This window comes from Phalacrocorax carbo, chromosome 5 (genome assembly GCF_963921805.1).
Source record: "Phalacrocorax carbo chromosome 5, bPhaCar2.1, whole genome shotgun sequence".
In the NCBI taxonomy this organism is placed as follows: domain Eukaryota; kingdom Metazoa; phylum Chordata; class Aves; order Suliformes; family Phalacrocoracidae; genus Phalacrocorax; species Phalacrocorax carbo.
Window position 1 is genome coordinate 62,809,306 of NC_087517.1, and position 24,853 is coordinate 62,834,158.

General features: G+C 39.3%; 2 protein-coding genes across 2 annotated transcripts in view; one reads left to right on the plus strand and one right to left on the minus strand.

Annotated features, from left to right (window-relative positions):
* The window catches only part of CCDC73 (coiled-coil domain containing 73), a 105,708-nt gene extending 98,246 nt beyond the window's left edge, over positions 1–7,462 (plus strand). Inside the window, 2 exon segments of the mRNA XM_064452805.1 lie at positions 2,953–3,086; positions 6,187–7,462. Coding sequence (XP_064308875.1) covers positions 2,953–3,086; positions 6,187–6,396 — 344 coding nt within the window. The 3' untranslated portion in view covers positions 6,397–7,462.
* EIF3M (eukaryotic translation initiation factor 3 subunit M) lies at positions 7,238–23,588 on the minus strand. Its single transcript, XM_064452804.1, has 11 exons — positions 23,452–23,588; positions 21,897–22,029; positions 20,369–20,507; positions 19,877–20,000; positions 19,234–19,328; positions 13,839–13,922; positions 12,376–12,475; positions 11,853–11,934; positions 8,559–8,702; positions 7,937–7,997; positions 7,238–7,515 (listed from the first exon to the last, which is right to left on the minus strand). Exons 1-11 carry the CDS (start codon positions 23,491–23,493, stop codon positions 7,395–7,397), a joined length of 1,125 nt encoding a protein of 374 aa, XP_064308874.1. The 5' UTR covers positions 23,494–23,588; the 3' UTR covers positions 7,238–7,394.
* Positions 23,589–24,853: the final 1,265 nt, after the last annotated feature.

Here is a 24,853-nt window from a genome sequence, read left to right on the forward strand (position 1 = left end):
TTAGTGTAGCATTAGAAAAATGTAAACCTTCTGACATTTTAGTTATATGGCAAAAAAAACCTGGAAGATGAGATTTCTCTGTTAATTTATAGTATAAGTGCAATTCAACAGCTTTTGTTTGCTCAATTATCTGCTTAAATAAACTTTTTCTCATATTTCCCTTTATGAAAGAAAAGCAGTGCAATGACAAACTGAAATTTTATAGGTGTTTTTAACCCCTAACATAGCGCATACTCTATCAGGGCTCTCCATATACCTGAAAAACACTGAGAACTTTTGGAAATGGATCAGTGCCCTCATTTTGCATAAAAATTGGGGTAGTTTTTTGAACCAGTAGATGCTTCTTTGGGGCTTAGAGAAAGTTTACTTTATTTTATTGTACATCTTTAATTCAGATGGACACTAAAACCACCTGAACATGTTGAATGTGTGAAAGGAGACGTTTATATTCTCTGAAGCTCTGGAAAGCACACCTAGCTGTTAAGAGTGTGCAAGCTGCTTTTTCATCCCCTACTGTTAGCACTTGCTGATTATTTGCTGAGCAATATTTTGCATACGCACAACACTGTGAACTTTATTCCACATGTTTCTAAATCATTACTGAAATGTGGAAAAGCTGTATATTTGTTTTGCAATAAAATTAGCTGCTAGATTACCCCTATATTTATTTACTAAAAGTGCCATTTTTAAACACAGTCTTTTTGCCAAAGTAATAAAAGCATCATCCGTAAATCATCACAGTAAATTGACTTCAGTTCACTTACAGATATTCCTCTACTTTGGTAACTGGAAATAGTAAAAGGCAATACAAGTGGTGCCTGCCTTTCTCAAAGTAAAGCTTGCATGTGGATTCTATTCTTAACGCGTGCTGTAAGCTTAAAAGCAGATGATCTCTTAGCCTCTGGAAGAAATGACAGCCCCTGCTTTTGTAGAAAAATGGAGCTTTGGGTGCTTAGATGGTTTTCAAATGAGCTAGATCCACAATATAGGGTGATTGCATCTATTTGAGGTTTTGTTAATGTACTGCTTTGAGCTTTGGCCCTTGCACATACAAAGAGCAGAATGAAACACCATCCCTTAGCTTTGCAGCCAGTGGCAGTGAGACAGAAAGCCAGCAGTCTGGTTTCTTTACATTGTTATGAATTTAGGTTTATAGGTAATTTTGTTTCTGTAGGTGGTCTCCTGCCTATGGATATCTGTAGAAAGATGCACAATTTAAGTTCAGTTTCAGAAGGGTCTTTGTCCCTAAAACAATAGCGGTGGCAGCAAGGTAGCAGAATCCTGATCTCAGATGGTATGTTCTTTTAATAATGGGAATTTTGATACCTGCTTCACGAAAATGAAAGCAGTTATGTGATGCCCTGCATGTACCTCTTCTGTAAGGACAGCACTATCTGAAGTCCTTCCGTGTGTTCCTCCTCCTTTTTGTGTCAGAAACCTTTCTGCATGCAAAGTACCATAATTCCAAGAAGTTCCTGAGAGTTCAGCCAAAGGAGTTGGTAGCGATTTTAAGATAACTCTTATTCCCCAACAGCATGCCTAGTGAGCCGTCCAGTCACCAGACCTCTTGAATTCTAGAAAAACTTCACAGTGAGGATCTTGGTCTGGGTCCCAGCTGTGCCACTCACTCTCATCATACTGCCTTATTTAGATAGGTCCTGACTTCAGCTTGTCGACCTCTCTGAATCCTGTGCCTCATTTGGAGGCTAGAGAACCTTACTGTCAGGGCACTCAAGAGTTAGTTGTTGTGGTACTCAGCGCTGCAACTTCCAAGATTTATTGCAGTAGGGGTTTTGTTTTCAGATATTTTCCCAAATGACAAACGTGAAGTGGAATCCATGGTGTCCCTGAATTATTTTTTTTTTTACTTATTGAAGCACAAGCAGTTCAGCCCTATGGGAGACCTAGAGGCAAAGAGCAGTGGTGAAAGAGTTTAGTGAGCCTATCTGAGGGAATTCCTTTTACTGCCTAACCACGATGCAATTTACTATTTTTACAACTCTGGTTCCCAGAGAGCAGCCACTCCACATCAGTAGATGGAGGAATGAACAGGGAACGGGCAAGATCTTCCTGGCAAACTCTTAAAAAAGAAAAGAAACACAAACTCATAACCATTTTCCTCCCACGAGAAAATGACAGTATTCTTAATTAACTGTTACATAACCACAAGGTAACATGTATTTTCATAGCAAAACAAAGATTTTACTATTGTAGCAGTGATCGACAGGCATCAGTGTAGTGACAAAACAGCTACTGTTTGCATTATGAGTAATTGTGAAAGTACGCTTATGTTTTGATCTTGCAAGGAACTTGATACCAGTTTCAACAGAGTCTACTAGCAGTACACGAAGGCACTGCAGGACTGGAGCTTTATACTCTGCTATGCTTAATCTACTTATTTGCCCTTCCTACCTTTAGGAGAGACCTACAGCCTGATTTCCTGAAATATTAGGTATAGCCATTTAAAAAAAGACCCCTTATTTAGTGTGTTCTTTGTTTGTGTAAAAAACCCTTAGTATTTAGAATGCCTTTTTTATTTCAAGTCACCCTGGAATATGATGTCAGGATGGCAGTAATTACGTATTTTATTACCATTATCAGAAAGTGAGTCTTAAAGTAATACTGTCTGAAAAAATATAGTCAGTTAGAATATTCAGAATACATATATTTTCTATAAATCACAATTTTGATTTGTCATTAACTTAATATGTGAGAATGATATAAAATATTTTTAATCAGAGTAGAAACATACCTCCTCTTTAGAGACAAAATAGATGCAGAAGTATGTGAAAGAAAACAATGAAGAGAGAAAAGCCTACAACAGAGATTCAGTGATTTAAAACAAAAATATTTCATTTTTTAAGATCAGAGGTAAACCAGAAGTTTAGTTACTTTACAATTAGTGCCTAGAGACTAAAGTGCAGTTGTTACCATTTCCTTTTTGTCAATCAGATTCTACTAGTTTTAACAGAGCTGCCGACACTTTGAATACCTCTAGTATCCACCGAGATCCCCAGGGAGACCCTAGTGAAGAATGGAATGCTATAGCAAAGACTTTTTATGATTCTTCTTTTCCCACAGAACATGTAAGTCAATTAAAAATATTGCGGACCAGACCTCAGTGAGCTAATTCCACAGATATTTGTACAACTGTATGCATCTGGATACTTTAAGACTGAGTCAATCTCCAAAATAATATCAAAAGGGCAACAAGGCACCATTTTTCACAATTAAGGTTGATAGAAAGCAGCAGGAAAAAGTCACAGCATATGAATCAAACAGATGCTAACCAGTCTGTTTGGGAGGGGAGGAAGAGGGTAGTTCATTGTGTACTCTAATAAAAATCATCACCTACAGTAAAAGTAGGAGTTAAAAAAAAATAGTAGTAGTATGTAAAAGTACAAAACATTGTTTCCTTCATTACTTGATAGGCACATATTATTTAAAATAACCTGTGAAAGACTAAAAATTCAGTGTATCTATGAATTAGAGCCTGTTAATTCTATGCTGCAGTTGTGTGATGCCATATTTAGAGTTATCTTATTGTTTAGTAGGATGACATTACACAAACGTGTAAGAGCAGAGAATTAAAAAGAAACCTATTATTCCCTGTAAGACAACTTAATTCGAGATGGCACTAGCAATGGCTCATACCACATTTTTAGATCTATGTTGTGGAGCTTGAACAGCTGTAACTGCTGTTTTGGCATTTGAACTAATGCTACACATTGTATTCAAGTGTGATACAATAATTTACAACTGCAGTTGACCTTGCTTTCCAGAAGAAGTTCTAGAGGTATTTCTCAGGTAGTTATGGCTGTCTTCTTTGGATGAAGTTTGAGTTCAGGCTGTATAATGTTTTCAAGGGGTAAAGTTGGGTGACTTCAGTGGACTTAATCAGATCTCAGCGTCATTAGCATTCATATTCTCTGAAACTCAGAAGTAAAGACTGGTGTTTTAAATTACTCAGCTTTCCTAACATCATTCTACTTGGGAATGAGAGTGAGGTAGATTTTTCACCAAACATAGTGCTGGTATTTACTGTGTCTCTTTTGCTTCTTCTCACTGAGGTGGACTTTACCTACAAGCTAATACAAAGCTGGACTTCATTACCTGTTTGTGGGTACATCTACTTTATCACCTCCAAACTAAAGCTCCTTATGTGCTGGCTAAGGCAAAGCTGAGACGGACAAGAACAGAGTGCCTTGGTGGTCTGACCTTAGATTATTTTCTAAATACTTAATCTATGAAATCTCAGCCTGGGACATTGCAGACCACTCCCTCCCTCCTGTGTTGGTGTCACTCTAATACCTTCTGTCCTCAAATTTGCCATTTTTATGACCAATATGAAAAAGCTGTTGAGAGATTAAAAATAGGCTCAGCAGTCTCTTTTGCTGCTCAGTTTTTGTTCTGACTAATACGTATGATTACAATTAGAGCAGATTTATGCCTTCTACAATTTGGGTAGTCTCATTCAACCAAAGCACAGTACTCTGAAAAAGTAATAAAAATTAAAAAGAAATGCTACAGGTACACTCACAAGTCTAGTAAAAATATGAAGAACTGTTTTAAAGAGTAGTCTGTACAAGCCTGAGTACCAAAGTAAGGATGAAGAAGCATCCTCGGCTCAGTTTAAACACAAGTCCCTATCCGTGCAGTCATACTATTCAGCAAAATATTTTTACATGTATCCCATAGGTTGCCATATTACTCGGTGCTGGCAGTAAGACACATTTTAGTTTTACTTTATTGTGAAAATGCTGAGGCCTTTGACAGCTATTTTTCCTAAAGCTTTATTCCAAACCCACTGTCACAGAACTGTATGAAAGGCTATTACATAACTGCTGTTACTTCTCCGAAGAGGTCTAAACGTTTGTTGTCTTCAGTAAAATCCAAGTAACATGGCATGGCTTTATTTCACTGTAAAATTTCACTTCCACATGTGGAAGACCTAAATGAAAGTTTTTCTCTTGGATTATTAGCACAGGACAAATGCAGCCCCAGGTGCTATTCCATAGAGATTTTGACTAGTGGCTTGCAATGAAGTATGGTCTGTTTCTCTCTGAGACCTTGGGAAAGAGCATGGGAGAGTTTATGTATATGGCTACTAGAATTAACAGGTTGAAAATTTTATTGCTCAAGTGAAGAAGTTACTTCCTCACTGAAATGGAGATTACAGTCATTATTGTACCTTCAGGTGCATGGCAGTGATGTTGTTACAGATGCAATAGGCTAAGTGAACAATTTGCATGAAGACTATTGTTCATATTTCGAACTTCAAGAAATGCTTGTGCACAGGGAAGAGAAGTTTTAGCACAAAATTCATGCACCAAATAAAATAGAAGCAGGCCTGATAAAGACTTTGTGGCTTACAGTTGGTTGGGGCACAGTTGCCTAATATTAAAAAATAATTGAGGAGAGGGTGAAGGCCTCATCTTGTGATCCCTATAAGAGAATTACCCTACCATGCAACCAAAGTATTAGATGTCGCATTACAGATCCCCAAGAACCACTGCAACACTGGCTCTGTGTAACATGGCTTCGTTGTGCACATGTGCTCAGGCAGGTGGCTGGTGGTGCACACTGGCCTCCCCGAGAGCCGCACATGGTTGGATTACGAGCGGAGAACTCATCATTCGAGCAGAAAACCTGTCTCCCTACTGTACTGCCATATGCCTTTGAGTAGTTTTAATTACTATTTGATAGATACTTCATATCTATCCAAATCAAAGAACAAAAACATCTTTCACGTAAAAACCCAACCTATGACAGACCTTGCATTAGTTAATGTTTGCTTTCTAATCTATACAGTGAAGCAGAGAGGGAATTAACACTGTAAACCTCATGATTTTGGGTTTTGTTAAAGTGCATGCATAGCAATAGAAATGTCAGTTGCAACATAAAACTGTTTAATTAAACTATTTATTTTCCTAGTCTTTTTTTTTCATCATACTCTTCTGTACTACGTCTTATGTTAAGATTTGGTTTATAAAAGTACATTTGTCATTATCAAGTTTTCTAAATTAAAGCTGAAGTAAGCACTTCAAATTAAATGTATTTTTTCCAACTGACTTACCTTTCTGTTCACACTTCCTTGCTTGCTTAATGCTCAGCAAAACCCAACAATTTGAGCCTTTGTACCTGAATCTCACTGGATTATTAACTGTGAAGTTTGTATACTGTCAGGTGAAAGGAGGATTTGCTACTTTCCAGCATGAGCAGAAGTCTTCTCACATGACTGCAGCTCAAGCAAGAAGTGAAAGTGCCCTCAGAGATGAGGACAGCTGCTCTCCTTGTAACTCCATTTTACAAAACCAAACAGAAGAAATTCAGAAATTCCTGAATTTGGACAGACTTCATTCAGCAAGAAAAAGAAAATATGAAGGCAGCCCGTGAAGATCAGTGGCAGCAGACAAAAAGCATGTCTTTTAGACACAGATAAATCTCTTACATAAAACAGATTTGTAGAGGTATTCCTATAGAATATGGTAGATATGCACTGTGCTATCACGTTTAATACAGCGTATAGACTTTTTTCCAGTTCAAAAATTAATACAATCCTTACTAGTAACATTAGTTCTCTGTTTCTGCAATCAAATCTGAGTTGTTATGCGTTCTGTCCAAAGTTAAAAAGTTGACAAGTTAATGTTTTAATAACGACTAAGCAATATTAAATGATGACTTAAGAGTACCCTCCTCCTGCTCCTCAGAACTCAGAAGTTTTGGCTGAAATACTTCAATTTGGTTTCTCTGTCAGACTGCTCACTCAGTTTTCAAGCAAAATCAGCCGCAACTGTTTCAAAACACAACAGTTTCTACAAGCATTTACAACAACTTACAGCAGTTCTAAGTGGCAGGAGAACAGGAAAATCTTCTGATTACCTTTACTGCCAAATTATTTAAATTTATCTGTTGTAGTTGATTCTGTACCGACGACGTCCCCCCTTTCAACACTAGAGCATCAGGTACGATTTACAAAGGTAACGCAGCAGATCTGGCTTCATAAAGCTTCACTTCTGACTGGTTCACATTCACATTTTCCCTCCCTTAGTATATAAGGGAAATTTTCCCTTACTCTACGATTACTTGCAATATTATTTTTCTGATCTCTCTCCCTTCCTCCCCACACCTCCTGCAAAGAAAGATCCTCATATTGTAAAGTTAAACAAGAACAAAAGAAGCATAACCAATATTGCTGTTTGGTGTTGCTAATTATGTAAGAAAAATCAACCGAAGATATTTTCCCATGTTGGTTTTATTGCTTTTTTTTGTGTTGCAATTTAGAATATTTAGCTTCTTTAAACCAATTGCATACATTTTGGAAACATTCACAAATTGTTGAAGTTTTTAATAAATTTCATCTATAGTGACATTACTAGGTCAAAAAAAATTTTTTAGGTGTCTGAGAGGCTGAGGAGACTGTTTTTCACTTGATTCAAATTTTGTTTCCAGGTGTTTAGAGTGTCATACAATTGCTGCCATTGCTGCTTTCCAAAAGTCCGATGTGTGCTGTGACTAGAGAAGTAAAACAAAATTGGAAGATGATTACTAGATGCCATGCCCACCTAATAATTCTTTTGTAGCATTACTTTACTCTCACAAGTGAACAGGAAAATTTTCTCTATATAAAAGGGCTTCTCTTTACCAGTTAAAGAATTCTGTAGCCTTCCCAAATATTTAAAGCAACAACAGCCATTAGTATTCTTGTCACTATTAGGTCATTAAATGAAATGTGCTGGAAAATAGGACTCTTTCATTAAATAAGCTAATCACATTCAGTGTGAGCTTTAATAAAATTATGATAAATAGCAACTATTTAACTACCAGCAACTGATAGGAACAATAGCTTGCTTCTAGTTAAAATATTCTACAAATGTACGTGAAATAATTAGAACACACTAAGTTCTGCAAAATGCTATGAAGAATTAAGTCTTACCTGACAACTACTTTCCTCTGTGTCTGATCTATTTTGCAGTATACCATCTTTGTCTTTACAGCTGCAAAAAAGCAATGCTGGTTTGAGCAATATTTTCAAGATAGTGCAAAGGTATTAAACCACATAAGACCTGTTCAAAATTAGATCAATACAAACATAAAAACACAGCAGTTCACTTAATATTGTTTTGCTGTTGGTTTTAACAGTCTAGTAGGCAGAAAAGCAAAATGATGTAACAAGATGAAGGTCATGCATGAATCCTATTGTTTGGCACCAATCTATTAAAGCAATATCCTGTACAGTTTTTATTAACTTCTCTCCCCTACAAACACATCCTGTTTTACTGACAGCAAACAAAACCAGATGACAAATTAAACCTGCAAACAATTTATTAGTTCTATAAAGAATTATATGAAATACAGTTCCCGTCACCGAAAAAACAAACACTGTTTAAAAGACAACTGTTAGGCATCTCTTTAAGGATGAGGTTTCACAGACTACATCTTGTAACAAACACAGAAATCAAAAACGAGTATTCTTCTGAATACTTAACATTAGCTTAGAAGACTATTAAAGGAATTGTTCATTAGCATTGTGTAAGGTACGGTATGACAGTTCTTACCATCAATAACAAATGCTTCTACATCATCAACTCCAATCTGAAGTTCCTGTTGCATCGTGTCAAATGATATTTCTTTATTCTCTACAGCCATTCCCATGAAAGTGAGTAGCCTCATTTTTGCCATATTGTGTTCATGCAACAAGCCTGTGTAAAAGTGTTGATGGTTTATGGATATGAATTATAATTCAGTAATGCATTAAATTGTTTTTAATGTTATTTTTACGTATATGTGCTTCCAATAATTTAAAATTTATTTCACATCAAAATATTCCACCTGTCCTTATCAACATTTTTTGAGGTAAAATGTTAATTCCTGCACCTTCCTTGTGCTTTGCTAAAATAACTACTGTAGTTGTGAATTCATCAAGACTCAGTCATTGTCACGAAAAGGTAATAAATATCTACAAAAATTTTTTAGAGAGTAAAAACATCACCTTAACAGAATTTTAGGTGGGGAGGGTGCAGTTGAATGTTTCAGTTGCGTCTTTTGGAAGAACAGCAATGCAACAGTACATGGAAAACATGTGACTTGTAATGTCAAAGCCTCCTTACAGCCTCACTGCTCATTCTCATGTAGTTGCTTGAAAATAAACCCCTCTCAGTCATGGTTTAGCAATATAACATTTTTGTGCAGAAGAATGTGTTCTGGCACCAAATTAACTGTTCATACCACAGTAAAAAAGCATCGCTGAGTCACGTGTATGCTTACAGCATCTAGCGTGGCAAAAAAGTGCTCTTCAGGAATAGAGGAAGAGATATGAAAAGTTAGATTAGGTCTTTCACATGGTTGTGTGAATGGCAACACGAGGACTTGAGCCAAGGGCTTGCGCATCTAGCTCAGAGACTGTCTTCCTGAAAAAAAGTCTAGGGCAACAAAGTTGAGACATGCAGATGGACCCAGGCATTTCTTAACCCGAGTTCTGTGAGGCACCAAATAAGATTCAGCGGTAGTTTCTTTAAAATGAATGTCAATCGTTTTGTTTTGGAATGACATTATAAACATTCATGTTGCTTCAGTAAATACTGAAGTTTGGAATTTATAACATCCATACACTAATAGGAAAGCACATTAGTGCAGGACATCATGTTGTGTTAATTACCTATAATTATGATGCAGGCTCCCTATTTGGCACTGATTCAACAAAAACGCGATCACCATAATTCAGATGAATGAGGAGCACCAGCAACTATACCTAACTGGGCTTAATGGAACTCTACAAGCATCAAAAAATCAATTAGCACACATTAACCCTAATTAACAAATGCAAATGAGATACTGATTAACTTTCCGAAAAAGACTGCTGATAATACCAGATTAACTGTGGACATGTTAGGGCGATTCAGTTGACACAGATAATGCTACTGCTGGCCTAAGTTGTCAGCATTAATAAAACAACAAATTGTAACAAACTGATGCCACCTGTAGGAGCCTTCCTCACTGCACAGCTTTCATAGACTGGTTTCAGGAGGTCCTCATCCAGGAAAAGCTGGAGCTAAAGCTGATGCTGTACTGTCACTGAAATCCTATTACTAATATCCTTTATTTTAAAGCTCAATATCTTGGCAAGTTATTAAAAAAACCACAAAAATCTTTAAAGCATGGTTAAAAATCTATTTACTTTTGGGAACAGATCACAGGTGTTCTGAAGAATTTCTGAATGCCTCATCTAGTAATTGTAGTGTTTTCTATACCAATCTGCCCTAGTTTTTCAAAGGCATGGCTGACACACTCAGACCACGTTCCTCGCATCCTGGTCTGCACTGCCTCAGAACCTCTACCCTGTCCACTGCTCAAAGACATCCCCATTTCCTGAGTATACCTGAAAACCGGTGAGAGATCAAGATAACTGGAAGACTGTCTTTCAAAACAGTTACACAGATATTTAAGGATTTTATTAATAATATGTGAATCCTATATATACTGAAAATGCACACACTTTATATTCACCGAGGTAAACACAGATACAGAGAGGCAAAGCAAAAGAAATCATGACTATTGTATATTACATGATTAATACTACATATATGTGTAATTAATCTTCCATAAATTTATCAAAATAACAGCATTTTCAGCAAACACTTCTGTGGGCAAATAACTAACAGATAAGCCATTATCAATACATAAAACCAATTACAATAAAGAACCACTTTCCCCTAAGAAAAAAAGCATAAGATGTCTGCACAACTCATGTTCAAATACACAGGACAAAAGGCATGCTTATGCTATATACACCTTTACAAACTACCAAAACTTGCTGCTAATTTTAGCCACGAAAAATCACATGGATATTTCCATCATTTTAATACCCAAAGTACCAGCATTTTAAAGCTTTGAGGGTAATTATTCTCAGAATTATACCACACTCCATTAAACAAAATAATGCATGCATTAAAAGGCTGCATTAAACTCTGTTTAAGCAAAACCGTGCCTTTCCTCAAATGCATTCAGCCAGTGTTCAGGTGTCATTTCAAAATCAAAGTTATAAAAAAAAAAAAAAATCTGATTTTTATGGAAACATTTATTCATTACCAATATGTCAGAACCTTAATGCAGTAATAAAAAAATCTGCATCATTGAGCAATTTCTGCATTGTCACTGACCCCTGTCCTAAAAAGCTGGAATATAAAAAACGTAATTTTAATGCATGCAATAGCTTATGAACCAGTGCTCCTTTGAAACAGTCAATTACACATCAACGGGGGAGTGTCAAAGTGTTAATTACTACTCCTTTTTTCCACAGTGTGTAAATAAAGAGGGTGCTGACATTAACATTCCATCACACTGCTTCATGTGATGAAACAAATTAACTGGGACAGAGTGTGGCTTGCTAGGTCTAATGCATCAGCACATGCAGACACACACTCACACTATTTGCATGTTTTACCTTGCCATTCAGGAGAAGTATTTGCTGTTAAAAAGTTGTTAATCATAAAAAAAAATTGTACCATATTTATACAAGCTGCTGGCTTACTCGCTCAAGTTGTGATCTCTGGCCTAGCCTAGAGTGTCAGTGCGTTAAAACTCCCCTCCCGATAGGTTTAAGAGAATAGAAGTGGGGAAAATCACAGTTCTCTTCCAAACCCATCAACCAGCTTGTCCTAGTAGAACAAACCGCAGTTAGGTGGTCCCTTTACGATCCAACAGTGGTGTCAGAGCCTACAAACTCTAATCCGTCTTAAAAATTCCTATTAAATTTCCTTGGCTTCACTATATGGGTCCTAACTGAAGCCCTTTGTGGGTTCCGTATCTTAAGCCACAGAAGTAGTCAGAAACATAATGATCTGAAAACTTACCAAGGGAGTCAATGAAGTCTTTGTTGTTCTGATAAAACTTGACATAGGATGCTAGTTTAGCACTTACAAAAATTGTCAAAAGCTAGAAGATGGAAAACAAATATAAGAGCAGTTTAAATATTATCTACATTTCCCCTCCCTGCAGACTGGACAGATACATATAAATATATGTATCAGCTATTGGTATTGAACAGAAAAATTAACCATTAAGAGCTAAAATTCTGTTTTCTGTCAATAGCTGAGGGCAATCTGTGCTGAGCTTACGGCCTCTTCTCAGACTTTAGAGGCACTTTTGCTGCAGAACTCATGTGAGGGCAGGACTTGTAACTCTGAGTTTCTGAAATTTCTAAAGGGAAACATTTCACATGTAATGTTTTAATTTTCTAATTCTAAAAGCATTAAAAGAAACAGTACATTGCAGCTCAATATTACTGACATAGATTACTATTCATTTTAGAACACACTTATAAAACAAGGTACTCCACAGATATCAAACCATCTTGCTAAAACCAAAGTTACTTACATCATGAATAAGTTCTCCTTCCAAAAATTTGACTGGTTTTAAGGCAAGAAGATGGTCAAAGAGAAAGGTATTTGGATCCTTCAATGCTCGTACAATACATCTAATTAGAAAAGGAAAATGCTTATTTTTACAGCAATACACATTTTTATGAGTAAGTGCAACTCAGTTTGCTGTTCTTTGCTTTCTAGGAAACACCCAAAGGTATTCAACTATTCTTAAATGTAAGACGCGTCACATTCCAATTTTAATCTTCATTTTACAGATGGAAAAAACAAGGAAGAGAAAGCAGTAAGTGATTTGCTCAGTATAACAAATGAAATTTGCCAGGTGGTAAGACTACAGATCACCCTACCTTTTCCATCTATGCATTTATTTCCAGCCAAACCTTCATTCCTAGAGGTATTTTAACTGTCGTCCTAAAATTTCACAGAATTAAGTTGTTTAGGAAGATTAATTGCACTTGAATACGTGACACAAAACAGAGAAAACCCCAACACCAAACACTGCAAGACCTACGATTTATCAGTTGCAGCTCCAGACTATAAACAGACCTAAAGTGTTTCTAGACCTGTAGATGAAAGCTTTTGTGCAGCGGCACATTAGAAGACTGAGCGCTACACTCGCTCTGATGGCCTAGACCACGACCCTGCCACGTAACATACACCCAGAAGAACCCAAGGTTTGCACAGATGCAGCAATCGATAAACCCTCAGTGGACGTGTTCTTTCAGATGTAAAAGGCCTCAGATTGCTGTAGGGCAGTCACTGAAGTTTTCATTTATGCACAGACACTTTAATTTTCAAAATGAGTCATCCTGATTTTCCTGCATACTCAAGTATAAACAATTCCCTTGAGAACTGTTGGTTGCACACACCTGGCAGAACTGCATGACTTACTAAAAATCTAATTCCTAAGAAGAATCGTGATAGGTAGAATGGCAAAATACAAGCTTTTCCTCATTTTGCCCAGTGGGGAAAATACACTGTTAAGAATCTATTCTTCCAGCTTGTCCAACAAGTAAGTTTATTTCTGTGCAGTTCACATCCTTAGTACTTGATCATAGAAAAGATGGCAAGAATTTCTTTCAAGAGCAAGTGCTATTTGAAAAGAACCCTCAGAGAATCAAAAAATCAGTAAGCAAAAAATCTGAAATAAAGGACGCCAATTCAAATCTGATTGCATGGTTGTTGTAAACGATGTCCTTCCCCAAGGCTGTTCTCTCTCTCAGCCGTGACCAGGAGTACACCTGCGCACTTGCACAGTGGCCTAAACCTGACCCTGCCTAGGAACAAACTTACCACAGGCTGCACAGCTCAACCCTTGACCAGGTCAGCATGCTATAAAGAGGCAGAGGAAGGGCCCTCACCTGCCAGGCCATTCGATACTCTTTGTAGTAAGGCGATCAACATCATTTAGCAATTGAGAAAAAGCTACTTTTAAGGAAAGCGGGATGTCAGTATTACCTGTGAGCATCAACTCTGGCCTGGGAAGCATTGTCCTCTGTGTAACTTCCCAGTAGTTCCACCATTACTTTTGCTGCAGTGTCACTATAGAAGAAAAATAAAGTTACCTCAGGATTGCTGAAAAAATAATTCAAACAAGACACTCAAATATTTAAATAATTCCATTTTGATGTTATAGGTCAAATTAAATTACACTTGAAAAAGATGTAGATGATCCATTTTAATTCTAGTGAGGAGAACAAATTAACTAGATGTATTCTTTCAATTCTTGTTCTACAAAATGTTTATCTTCACCCTTCATTTCATTCTCTTAAATTGATAAATTGTCTGCTGGCTATGGAAAAAGCTTTCTGCGCTAGGAACAGCTTTATATGGTTCACTAGAATGCTCTTCTTATGCACATCTGGATTTAATCACTGCAGAATAAGTAGCACTGCAAAGTTTATTTCAAATGTAAAATGGCATATCTTAAAGAATATTTATGGTCAGGAAAGTCACTGTAAAAAAGCTGCCTTTTCTTCTTTCACAGATTCTTCAAGCGTTGAGATTGAGAGCTGCTCATTTTACTGGTGAAGTTAAGCAGTCAGCAATTAGATAGGCTGAGGCTGCTGTGAAGCAAGTAGCATCCAACATTGCTGTGACAGACAGCCTTTAGAAAAGCAACTCCTTCTAAGAAATCGGAGTAAACCTACACCTTGTCTACCCAGACTATTTTGTAAACAACGTTACCGCAGACCAGCTGTGAAACCATCACTGTGTCATTTTAACAAATTTTTATTTATTTTCACGTAACAGTTCTTACTGCTAGTGAGGCCAGCAACTACTGATGCTTTTTACAAAATTTCCAGCAAAAATATACGCACTGAATATGCTGTGACACAAAAATCCATTTCCTATTTCTCTTGGAATTCTTGTTAACTATGAGAAGGCTGTGACAGTTCTTCCATGCAGAGAATAGCTTTTGCTGATGCCATCTTACTACTTCCTCTGAACAGGATAGGGTGTGGGTATAGATACAACCAAACCTCGACAATGAGAGTGTGTGCTTTGCAGAAAGCTCTCATGCACATACAGACTGGCAACTGCTTTACTGAGAGGTGCTTTCTCAGTGGACCGGAGGAAGGTTGGACACAACTCTCCAGAGTACAGTGAGTTATAATGTAAAGCTAAGCTCTTCCTACAAAGTAGCTCAATTCCAGGCACAGCAAATCTCCCCACATGGTCTGACTGATCTACAACACTTGCTTAAAAGAAAAAAATGTGCAAGACTAAAGTTTCAATTTGCTTTAACTCCTTAAGTTAATGGCATAAATCGCACAGAGGAGGAACAAGCCGACACAACGCTCCCTACATACTGTACCGCGATACGGGTTTAGCTGGTATCAAAGCACAGGCCTGAATGGTTTTTGTAGTACAGCGGCACTATCTTTGTACAGGTATTTATTTTAAATCTCACAGTACTGCTATTTGACCACTTCTCTATAGGGTGAAGTTTTGTGCTCCTAAAGAATTTACCAGATCTCATAGATGTGCAGTACAAATACTAAAACGTCATGGGCAGCAAGCAACATCATTTACCTGAGCAAAGAGAGTTTGTGCTCAAGGCAGGGGAATTTTCTATAGGTCGCAGCCGGTATTCCAGAACTCTGTTCAGGGGTGTAAACTTGAATGAAACATTTGCTTTAAGAATCCAGCATTAAGGAGGTCAGCTTATGTTTTGTTATGGCAACTAATTCTGGTGTGTGGAGGAACTGACAGCTCTGTGTCAGTGAAGCAAAATTAATTTAGACAGCTTATATATGAGAGAACTATTCGCATGTGAATCAGTCTATGACAGACTATGATTTTTGCACTGGTGAAATCTTATCAACACTAGATCTTTTAGTGAAGACAAAGAACCAGTTTAATACAGGACTGATACTATATAGACATTCAAATAAGGGGCTCAGCTGGTATGCTATTCAATCTAACTATACAAGTCCCCTTATTTAATATAAACTTCCAGCAGTTTTCCTTATACACTTCAGAACTCTTACAGATTTCTGGAACTTTTCCTTTCCTCCCCCTTCCCTTCAGAGCAAAAATTGAAAACTACAAACTTAACTAATTTCAAACAGTATTTGCTATCCCATAAACACTTTTTTCTTTGTCTTTTTTTTATTTTATTTTTTTGAAGGGGGAAGAGTGGAATCTTTCACTTGTATTTCTAGGAAATATCAGAATGCCACAAGACAATTCCGTGCAAACTCTCTGTGCTAAATTCTTGTGAGCCTCAGCAAATACAGCAGACCTTTTTATCTTATTCATTCTATTCAGTGTCAGATTACTACCGTAAATTACGATGTTTAAAGCAGTAATACAGATCACTATTTTACCAAAGCTCATTGCTTAATGTGTATCTCACCTAAGATGCAAATTGAACATTTTTTCTAGCAAGACAGCTTGCGTAAGTACTCTTGGCTCCACTTGCCAGTCTAGATGCGTAACTTGACAAAAAGCCAGTGAGAATTGAAGAGCGGTGGTAGGTAAAAGGAAGAAAAAAAATACAGAGTATTCAGAGACTTAGTAAGATGTTGGCATCAAGTCCCTTTACATTACATGATATTAAATGGCATTAAAATTAAATGAAACAATTATTTTGCAGGTGCCTGACATGCTGAGCTTTTTGCTCAGGTATTAATAACCAGACTTGCCAGACCTGTCTGAATGTAAACCTGGTCAGGACTAATCCCACTCTGAATCCTGCCACGCCAATGGCAGAGACCAGCTGTAAGCTGGCGCCTGGCACAATATTCAGGGCCTCACAGCAGGACTCAACTCTCTGGCTCCATGCAGGCCATGCAAATCTGTAAAACTCCACCTATAACTAGAAAAGGAAACAGGTTGGTTACCTTGCAGTTTCATACCAACACAGCTAGGAAAATGCTGAAGACTAAAGCAGCTCAGGAACAAAACTCTACTGCAGAACCTTTATGGCAGGGAGCACAAGCAGCAGAGAAAGTACCTCATCTCCTGCAAAGTTCAGCTACCAAATACGGCTCTCAGAAACAAGCTGCATCAGCCATCTGTTTTCCAGCCACCACCACCAATTTTTCTTCAGCTGATCATGGGAAAGATAAAATCCCTCTTCAAAGAGATCAAGATGATTTTTATCATCAGAAAGAAGAAACTTCAACTAGAAAGTGACTGGAAAAGATTTGATAAAACAAGCTTTCACTTCTCACTGCAGGAAAAGGAACACCACAGAGAGCATCTGCATGATCTACTTTGCATGAGCTACCAGTATGTTCACTTCCAAGTTACTGGGGAGAAGTCTATTAGCCATGAGGAACCATCTCTTCTGCCACACTGAGTGAAGGTGAAACATAGAACAAAGAAAAAAAATCATCTTCAATGATATATTCTCTTCCCTTGATTATAAATCCACACAGTAACTGAGGTATGATTTTTATGACTCATTTTTCAGTTCCTACTTATCTTCCCATACTGCTCGATAGAGCAACATTCCTGAGTCCTAAAGCTGGAATGCTGCTGTGAGTTTCCCATACTATTGCAAATACTGCCCACTGATCCAGGAGAGTGAACCAGGTCAAAGGTGCTGGGGTCACTTCTTGTTTTCTTTTCTGAAGAGAAGTGTAAGCGCTCTGAAAAATTGCTCTGTTCAGTGCAAAGCTTGTTGCAACAGATGGTAAGGACACTGAGTGCAGGAGTAATATATTACAGGGTCTGTGCAAGTTTTTAATGCCTAACTTAAAAATACCACCTATTATTAGGAAGCAAAAACCATTTGGTAGCAAGGGTACTGGTAGCACTGGAAACAAAAATTAGAAGTTTAATCCACAGATTCGGTAACAAGACTAGCTAATAATAGTTAGCTATTAAGTGTGGGAATTAAGCTAGTTAAAATCTGTCAATAAATCAATAAGGTGAGAAGTTTTAAAAGAGTAGGAGCATTACAGAGTACCAATGGAATATACCTGAAACAAAATAAGCACTAAGCCACATATAAGATCTCTGATGACCGTTTCTGAAATTATTTTGACCCTCTGAGATCCATCATCCAGTACTATCAATGCAAAAGCATTTTAATGTTAGTAACAGGAATAGGAATTCCCAATCATGTTGTAGCTCACAGTGTAACTACTCCACAAGGATTAATCATCCCTAAATTGAGGTTAGCTAAAAATGATCCTGCTATGCTGATGCAACATTTCCAGGCTACAATTTCACCAGGCCAGAATAAGCTAACTCTCCTGCCAGAAGAAACTCTCCTCCTCCTTTGACAGCTCCATACTTGCCTTTTTTTTTTTTTGCCTGGCAAGGTCACCCCCCTAGTCCAATCCACCGTGCAGTTGCACAAATGCCTACACCAGCACAAGCACACCCAGGTACTGGTAGCTGGAGAGGACAGCACAGGAATGGGGGGCACAGGACAGAATCACTTTCTTCTGCAGCAGTACAAGGTTATGCAAACGTAGAAAATGCAAGTGCAGTTCTGCTACCAGTGTAGGTCAGCAGTGCAGAGGTCCTGGTGCTGCCTCACTATGAAAATTTAAAACAAAACAAAACAAAAACCCTTAGAAACTAACTCAGAAAACAGAGTGAAAGGCAAGGGCGGGGGGAAGCAACGCACACACACACCCCACACGCATTCCAAACTACAGCAGGGACAGTCTAGATAGGCTGAAACTGTTGTGGAACTACATGCTGAAACTACTTCTGGATACCAGCCCATCTCAATAGCCCTGGCCGAGACAGCCAATATACCATATCACATCTGTAAGATAAACTGATGACAGCTCTCAGTTAAGACTTACATTAATTTACAGGCACGATACACACAGGATTACTTTACATGCCAGAAGACACTGGTCTGCCAAGTTTGTTAGATCAAAGATGCTTCTTATGATCCAGGATAATAATTTTAAATGGCCAAGCAGGTATTCTGTGGACATTAATTTCCACAACTAGCAGAAAGCTCTGTCCTAAAGGTAATGTTTACACAAAAAGACTGATTCTGTTAACTGTGATTGATAAGCCTCCCCACATCATTAAATAAGAGATAGCACTACCATGCACTAAAATGTCAAAAGTGAAATTAAATAATAAACTTGGCATAATGCTACAATGCTCAAAGATTAATATTTATAGAAAGGAATAGTTTTATTTTGGGAGTCTGTGGTTTGCAGCTAATTCACCACTAACATTCCAATACTTGGAAACACCAGTTTAATGTAAGAATGCTTAAAAACATAGCAAGAAAAACACCCCAGGTATATTTGGATTGAATTATCAGTACAGATTAATTTTAAAAGTGCTGTGAGGAATACCTTCCCTACAGATCACTTACAATACATCAATTTAAAATAGACTGTCTACTACTTGTCTTTTGTACCTTTTTTTGCAGTCTACTAGGACATCGTACAGCAGCCTCAGAAGAGTATGCTTTTTCTCTGTGCCCAGATTCCAGTCAGAAATCCATTTTCGGACCTAGGTAGAATAGAAGTGAAAAAGAAGCTTTGGCAAAAAGACTAAAATAAAACAAAACATTTCATTTTCTCTCAAGCAGAAAAGGATTGAAAAGATCTTGCACAGAGAGTTCTCCCTTGGGTCCTCTGACTCTCAGGCTCCTCAAGCAGAACCTGGAAGTTTTCCCTTGAGAAGCCAAAAGTCCGTGCTCTCCATGTTATTTCCTAAACAAGGATGAGTGATTCTAATACACTCTGACTCTAGAGCAAGGGGTGAGAACTTGATGCCTCACTCCTGATCAAAGCTTCTCACTTTCATTACTATCACAGGAATCAGACAGACACACCTAACTCCGTTCAGCATCAGAAACGGAAAATAAACAGCAGCCTGATTTAAATTCTGTAGACAGACCCTTAAAAGATTAGAAGTTCTGTATTCTGCATTTCTTATTTCACTAGGCTCTGGCAATTTGTAACAGGGAGAGACAGCCTGTGTCAACTTTGACTAGTACTTAGTGAGATGCAGCACAGTTAATGCAAAGCCGTAACTTGAAGCACCACGTGAATTACCTGATCTAGTTCAGTTGGAATGTACTGGATGGCACCACATGACGAGGCCACTTTAAGAAGGCTGCAGTACACTGTGTACCTCACAGGAGTGTTCTTATCCATGCCGTGGAAGAGGTTGCTCAGTCTAAACCATAAAAAACCGAGTTAAAGAGGTTTCAGAAAACATTACTGGAGTGCACGGAAACGTTTCTATTAAGATGTGTGCTAGTACACACAAAGCACCTGGTGGCACCTTACGTCTGCAATGAACTGTAACAGCTTCCAGTTTTGTAACAGTTTTCAGCAAAGCCGCCGAAAACTCTATGCATTTTAATTTTGTAATACCCAAGCAAAGAAAGTATATTGGTACTTCTGTTTTACGACAGGGAAAAAGAAGGTAAAAAAGAGTGCTTCCTGCAACAGATACATGTCTTGACAGACACGCCGTGCTTTGAACTAAAGACATACCAATACAAGATATCATTGTCTCACCTTCCTCTGTGCCATACTTACAGCTGCAATCTAAGAGATGGGCGCTCTCCTTCCCGAAATTTTACTAACTTCTCACACAGGTTTTCAATCAGTGCTTCTTGTTTGTCAGGTTCCAGGATAAGAAGCAAAGAAACTACGCTGTTCATTACGCTCTCAACATCTGCACAAAACAAAACATGGAGCTGTTTAGAACCGCAAGCAGCAATCAGCCGTAGCTATTTAGTGCTGGAGAGCTACTTCTGGCATGAATGATTATTTTGTATCAGCAAGAATTGTACAAGAAAGAAAATGCCAAGATAACCAATCTGGATATTCATCACAATATATCAGAGATTTGGCTCACGTCGTCTTTCATCAACACACCTCCATGTAAAGCAAGAACTGCCACTCTTAAGGCCAAAACAGAATCTGGAATTTGGTACGACGCTTGCTCTGAGTTCTCTCTTCACACATAACAGAAGTAGGAGGAAGTTCAGATTTTGGGCTTAAAAAACCCAGTGGCTTCCTCCTGCACATCCAGACAGCTGCCCCACAGTTCTGAAGTGAGAAGAGTATCGCCTTGTGCTCAAGTACAGTAAAATATTTCACCAGGAGCACATGGGAAACTCAGACCACAGGGAAAATGCCCACAAGAACAAAGTATATTCAAAAGCCTCCTCAGCTCCTGTTTTAAGTGTGGCGCTACATCCTTTCTAAACAGGCCCAGACAGGTTTTGTGTGTTCCTTTCAGAGTCTGCCCAAATGTCAGCTATGCAAAGAATAAGAAAAAAATTCATTACATATGGAAGATATTATTTATTCCCCAAGATTACACCTGAACATCAAAAAGCAGAACAATAAGCTTCTCCACTATTTCATGCTCATTTGCCTACAGTAGAAGGCAACATGAAAAATAATCTTAAGTACTCCTTTGTAGATGAACCATACATTCTTTCAAACAACACATATTACTCATATTAGCAATCGATTATTTAGATTTAAAAGTTCTAAATGGAATTTTCATATTGGCACAGAAAGATCATTTAAGGCAACTGCAGCATTACCAGTGTCACTAAAAACATATTAGTGCAGTGGCTAAGGACCTACGGCCCCAACTCAATGAGAGTTACTGACTACTGAAAGTCCTAGTGTTTTCACACAATATTAATCAATTAATATTTAGACCTGAAAACTTCCATTTACAGGTGTCTAGTCTTAATTTTTGTTGATCTGCTGCATCACAGCCATTAACTGACAGTCTTATTTTTATCATACTTTTTTTTTCAGAGGGAAAACCTATTTTATATATAACTTGCTGTGCCCTCATAATTAGCACAGTCTAGCTCGATTTCTGACTTCTTTAAAGGGTGCTGGATGCTTGGAGAAGGGAGGGGTAGAGTACATCCAGATTTTACATGGTCACGATGGAAATAAGCGCTTTCAGTTTTATAAGGATGCATGCGTTAACATGCAAGCCATGCAACGTACCTCTAAATTCTGCAACTGTCACTGTTTAAAAACACTGATGGCTATACATTTAGCAAAACTGACAAGACTTAAAGATGCAAACCTTTGTCATCCTCTTTCAGGCAGACATCACAAACTTCAATAATCTGTGCCAAGTCCACGTGAAGTCCACCTTCAGCGTTTTCTTCAGAGATTTCCGCTCCTTTGGATTTCAGGTAAGCTCGAAGTTCTGCAGCCTTAAAAAACCCCAATACACACAATACAAAACACTTGTGAACAGTGAAGTCAAAGTAATTTAAATCTCCTACAGAGTTTTGTTCTGCAACCACTCCTCCGCCTGTGCCACCCACTCTCACCAGCTCTTGCTTCTCCCTACTGCCCTGTAGCCTACAATGCTCCTTATCCCACACTTCAGCATCTGACCCAAATATTATCAACTCAGCACACATGCTGTGGCTGGTTCACCAGCAGCTCAAGAGATCACACAACTGTTGAGCTTTCTCACAGCAGGAACATGTCACTTACAGCCGCTGGCTGGAGGAGAGCAGGCCTAGTGAGTTTTTGTGAAAAAGATGCTTTCTTCTCATGCATTTTTATTATCTTTTACTCCCTTTGAAAACTTCAGGCTAAACAATAAAACTATTCAGTTGCTCCTTCACCAGAAAAGAAAAGGGGTATAAACAAAACCACCTTAGAGAAAGCAGAACTTACAGTCTTTGCACAAGTTAAAGACAGTTCCCAACATAACCCTATGACCTGCCCTATCTTGTTAGGATTTGAGCCTACACCAGGAAAATACCTTTTCCCTAGTGACTGGCCTACGCGTTACCTTTACAATCCATGGTTTCGGCAGCAGAACCATAACCCTTAGAGACCACACAACTTTTGGCAGGGGGGAACTCTGGCCAGGACGCTGCTGTAATTTACACCAAGTTCAGTGTCAAATCATTGTGGTACCTAAGACACAACCTATGTATCACACAGCCACATGACATGTCATATGTGTCATACAGGCATACTCTAGAACCCTTTACTGTACTGGAGATGTTTCAGACCAACTGCTTGATAGGGATTTACTGGACATTACAGCAAGCGGAAACAGGACCGGAGGCTAGCAGCTGTATGCATTTCTTGCAGACTTCCAACTGCGTATATATACACCGCTTAAAGGACGCTGGGAACAACAAACCCTGAAATTCAAAAGCAAAACGAAGAAGTAGCTCAAAGACAGCAGCCACAGCTCCCACCTCGTAATGCCGCGAATCCTGCAAAACCAAGGCGCGTTAGTAACGCTCCCGTCCGCACCCCGACTAGCTTCCCTCTCCGAAAAAAAAGAAGGCGCAACTGAGGAGAGATGAAAACGAAGCACTGGGGAGGTGAAGAACTTTGAAGAGGACACCGCAAACACAGGTTTATCTTTCAGTTTCCAGATGCTTTAACTCTCCCGTTAAACCTCCCGATGAAACACCTCACACAGGCTTGTGGAGAGCCGGGCGGGCCCACGACGGGCAGGCTGCCTCCGGCCGGGCGGGTACCGGCACCCGCGGCCCCGCCAAGGGGACGGGACGGAGCCCCGCTCCGCCAGGCCCACCGCCCCGGACCAGCCCCCACTCCCGGGGATCGCCTCCCCGGGGCCCCGCCGCGCGCCGGCCGCTAACCTGATCCTCCTCCGTGATGTCGATAAAAGCCGGGACGCTCATGGCGGCGGAGACTCCCGCGGCTGGGCCGAGCACGCCGCCCGCACCGGAAAGGCAGAGCGGCTTCCGGCGGCGCGCGCTTCCGCTTCCCCGCGCGCGGGGCGGGGCCGGCTGCGGCCGCTGGCCGCGAGGGGCGGGGCGGGGCGGGGCCGGGCCGGGCCGGACCGTGAGGGGCGGGAACGGCGAGAGGCGCTGCCGCCGGCGCCACTGGTTACCCCCGGTCCCCTTCCCGGCCTCTCAGGAGGGTGCGTCCCTCCAGCCCGACCCGGCGCCCCCTGGTCCTTCCTCAGGCGGTGCCGGGCGGCGGCGGGCCGTGCCCGGGGGCGGCTCGGCTCGGCGCTGCCCAGGGCGAGGGAGGGGGGAGCTGCTGCCCACCTTCAGCCGGGCGTTCCCAGGTGCGCCGGTGCCTGTGTGCGAGAGGACTGTTGCCACCTGAAAAGAATGAGGTGGTTTTTTTTCTCTTTCCGCCCTAAAAGAAATTTTCTACTTTTCCCCTCTTAAGAGTTTAAGTTCTTACCTACTCTTTCTGCTGGAAGAGTTCAAATAGTAGACTTAGTTTAGGTATGTTGGGAGCAAAACCCAGTCAGAGGTAGGAGTTCCTAACCAGGTGCCAGTAACCTGTTGCTTATGTTGTCTTAATAAATACCACCTTAGCTCATGCTCCAGTTAAAAGTAACAAATAATGACAGTTTTGCCAATGTATCCTGCATTTTTTTCAGATAAAGAGTAAGAAATTTCTAGCTCAACAGCTCTGGCACACTGATAGGAACGCAGCTTGATTTGCCCAATCTTTCAAAGGCCAAAATGAAAGCCAGGAAAAGAAGGAGAGGGGAAAAGAAAACCACAAGCAAACTTTCATTTCCTTGTGGCTCATGCTAAGTGTTTGCTAGATATAGAAATTTAGGCAACACTTAGGTTCACAACTATTTGGGTTAAATATTTTCTAAAGATGTTTTATAAGAGCTGGAGTGTTTTAAGAGAAGGCTTCGTGGATGGCCTCTCACTGCTACGTAACAGTACGTAACCACTGGCTAGAAAGTAATAAAGACCTTTTTATTACTCTAAAAGTCGTTGAGTAATTCAAGCTAAATATTTCTTTGGAGAAATACAGTCTGACAACCAGTAACAGAGTTTTGAACTGCCAGGAAAAGAGAGCTGAGGCGATTACACTGCTAATGAGAAAGCTGAGGCTGGCACTGTGGTGCTGTGGTTTGTGTTTATGTTAGAACGTGTGAATCATCTTGATGGTGCAGTGTTTTGTAAAGTCTTGTCCTTGATGTAAAATAACTAAATGAGATATCATTCACAGTGACTGGAGGTAGTGTTTTATGCTTCAAGAGTTTAAATAAATAATCAGCAGTAT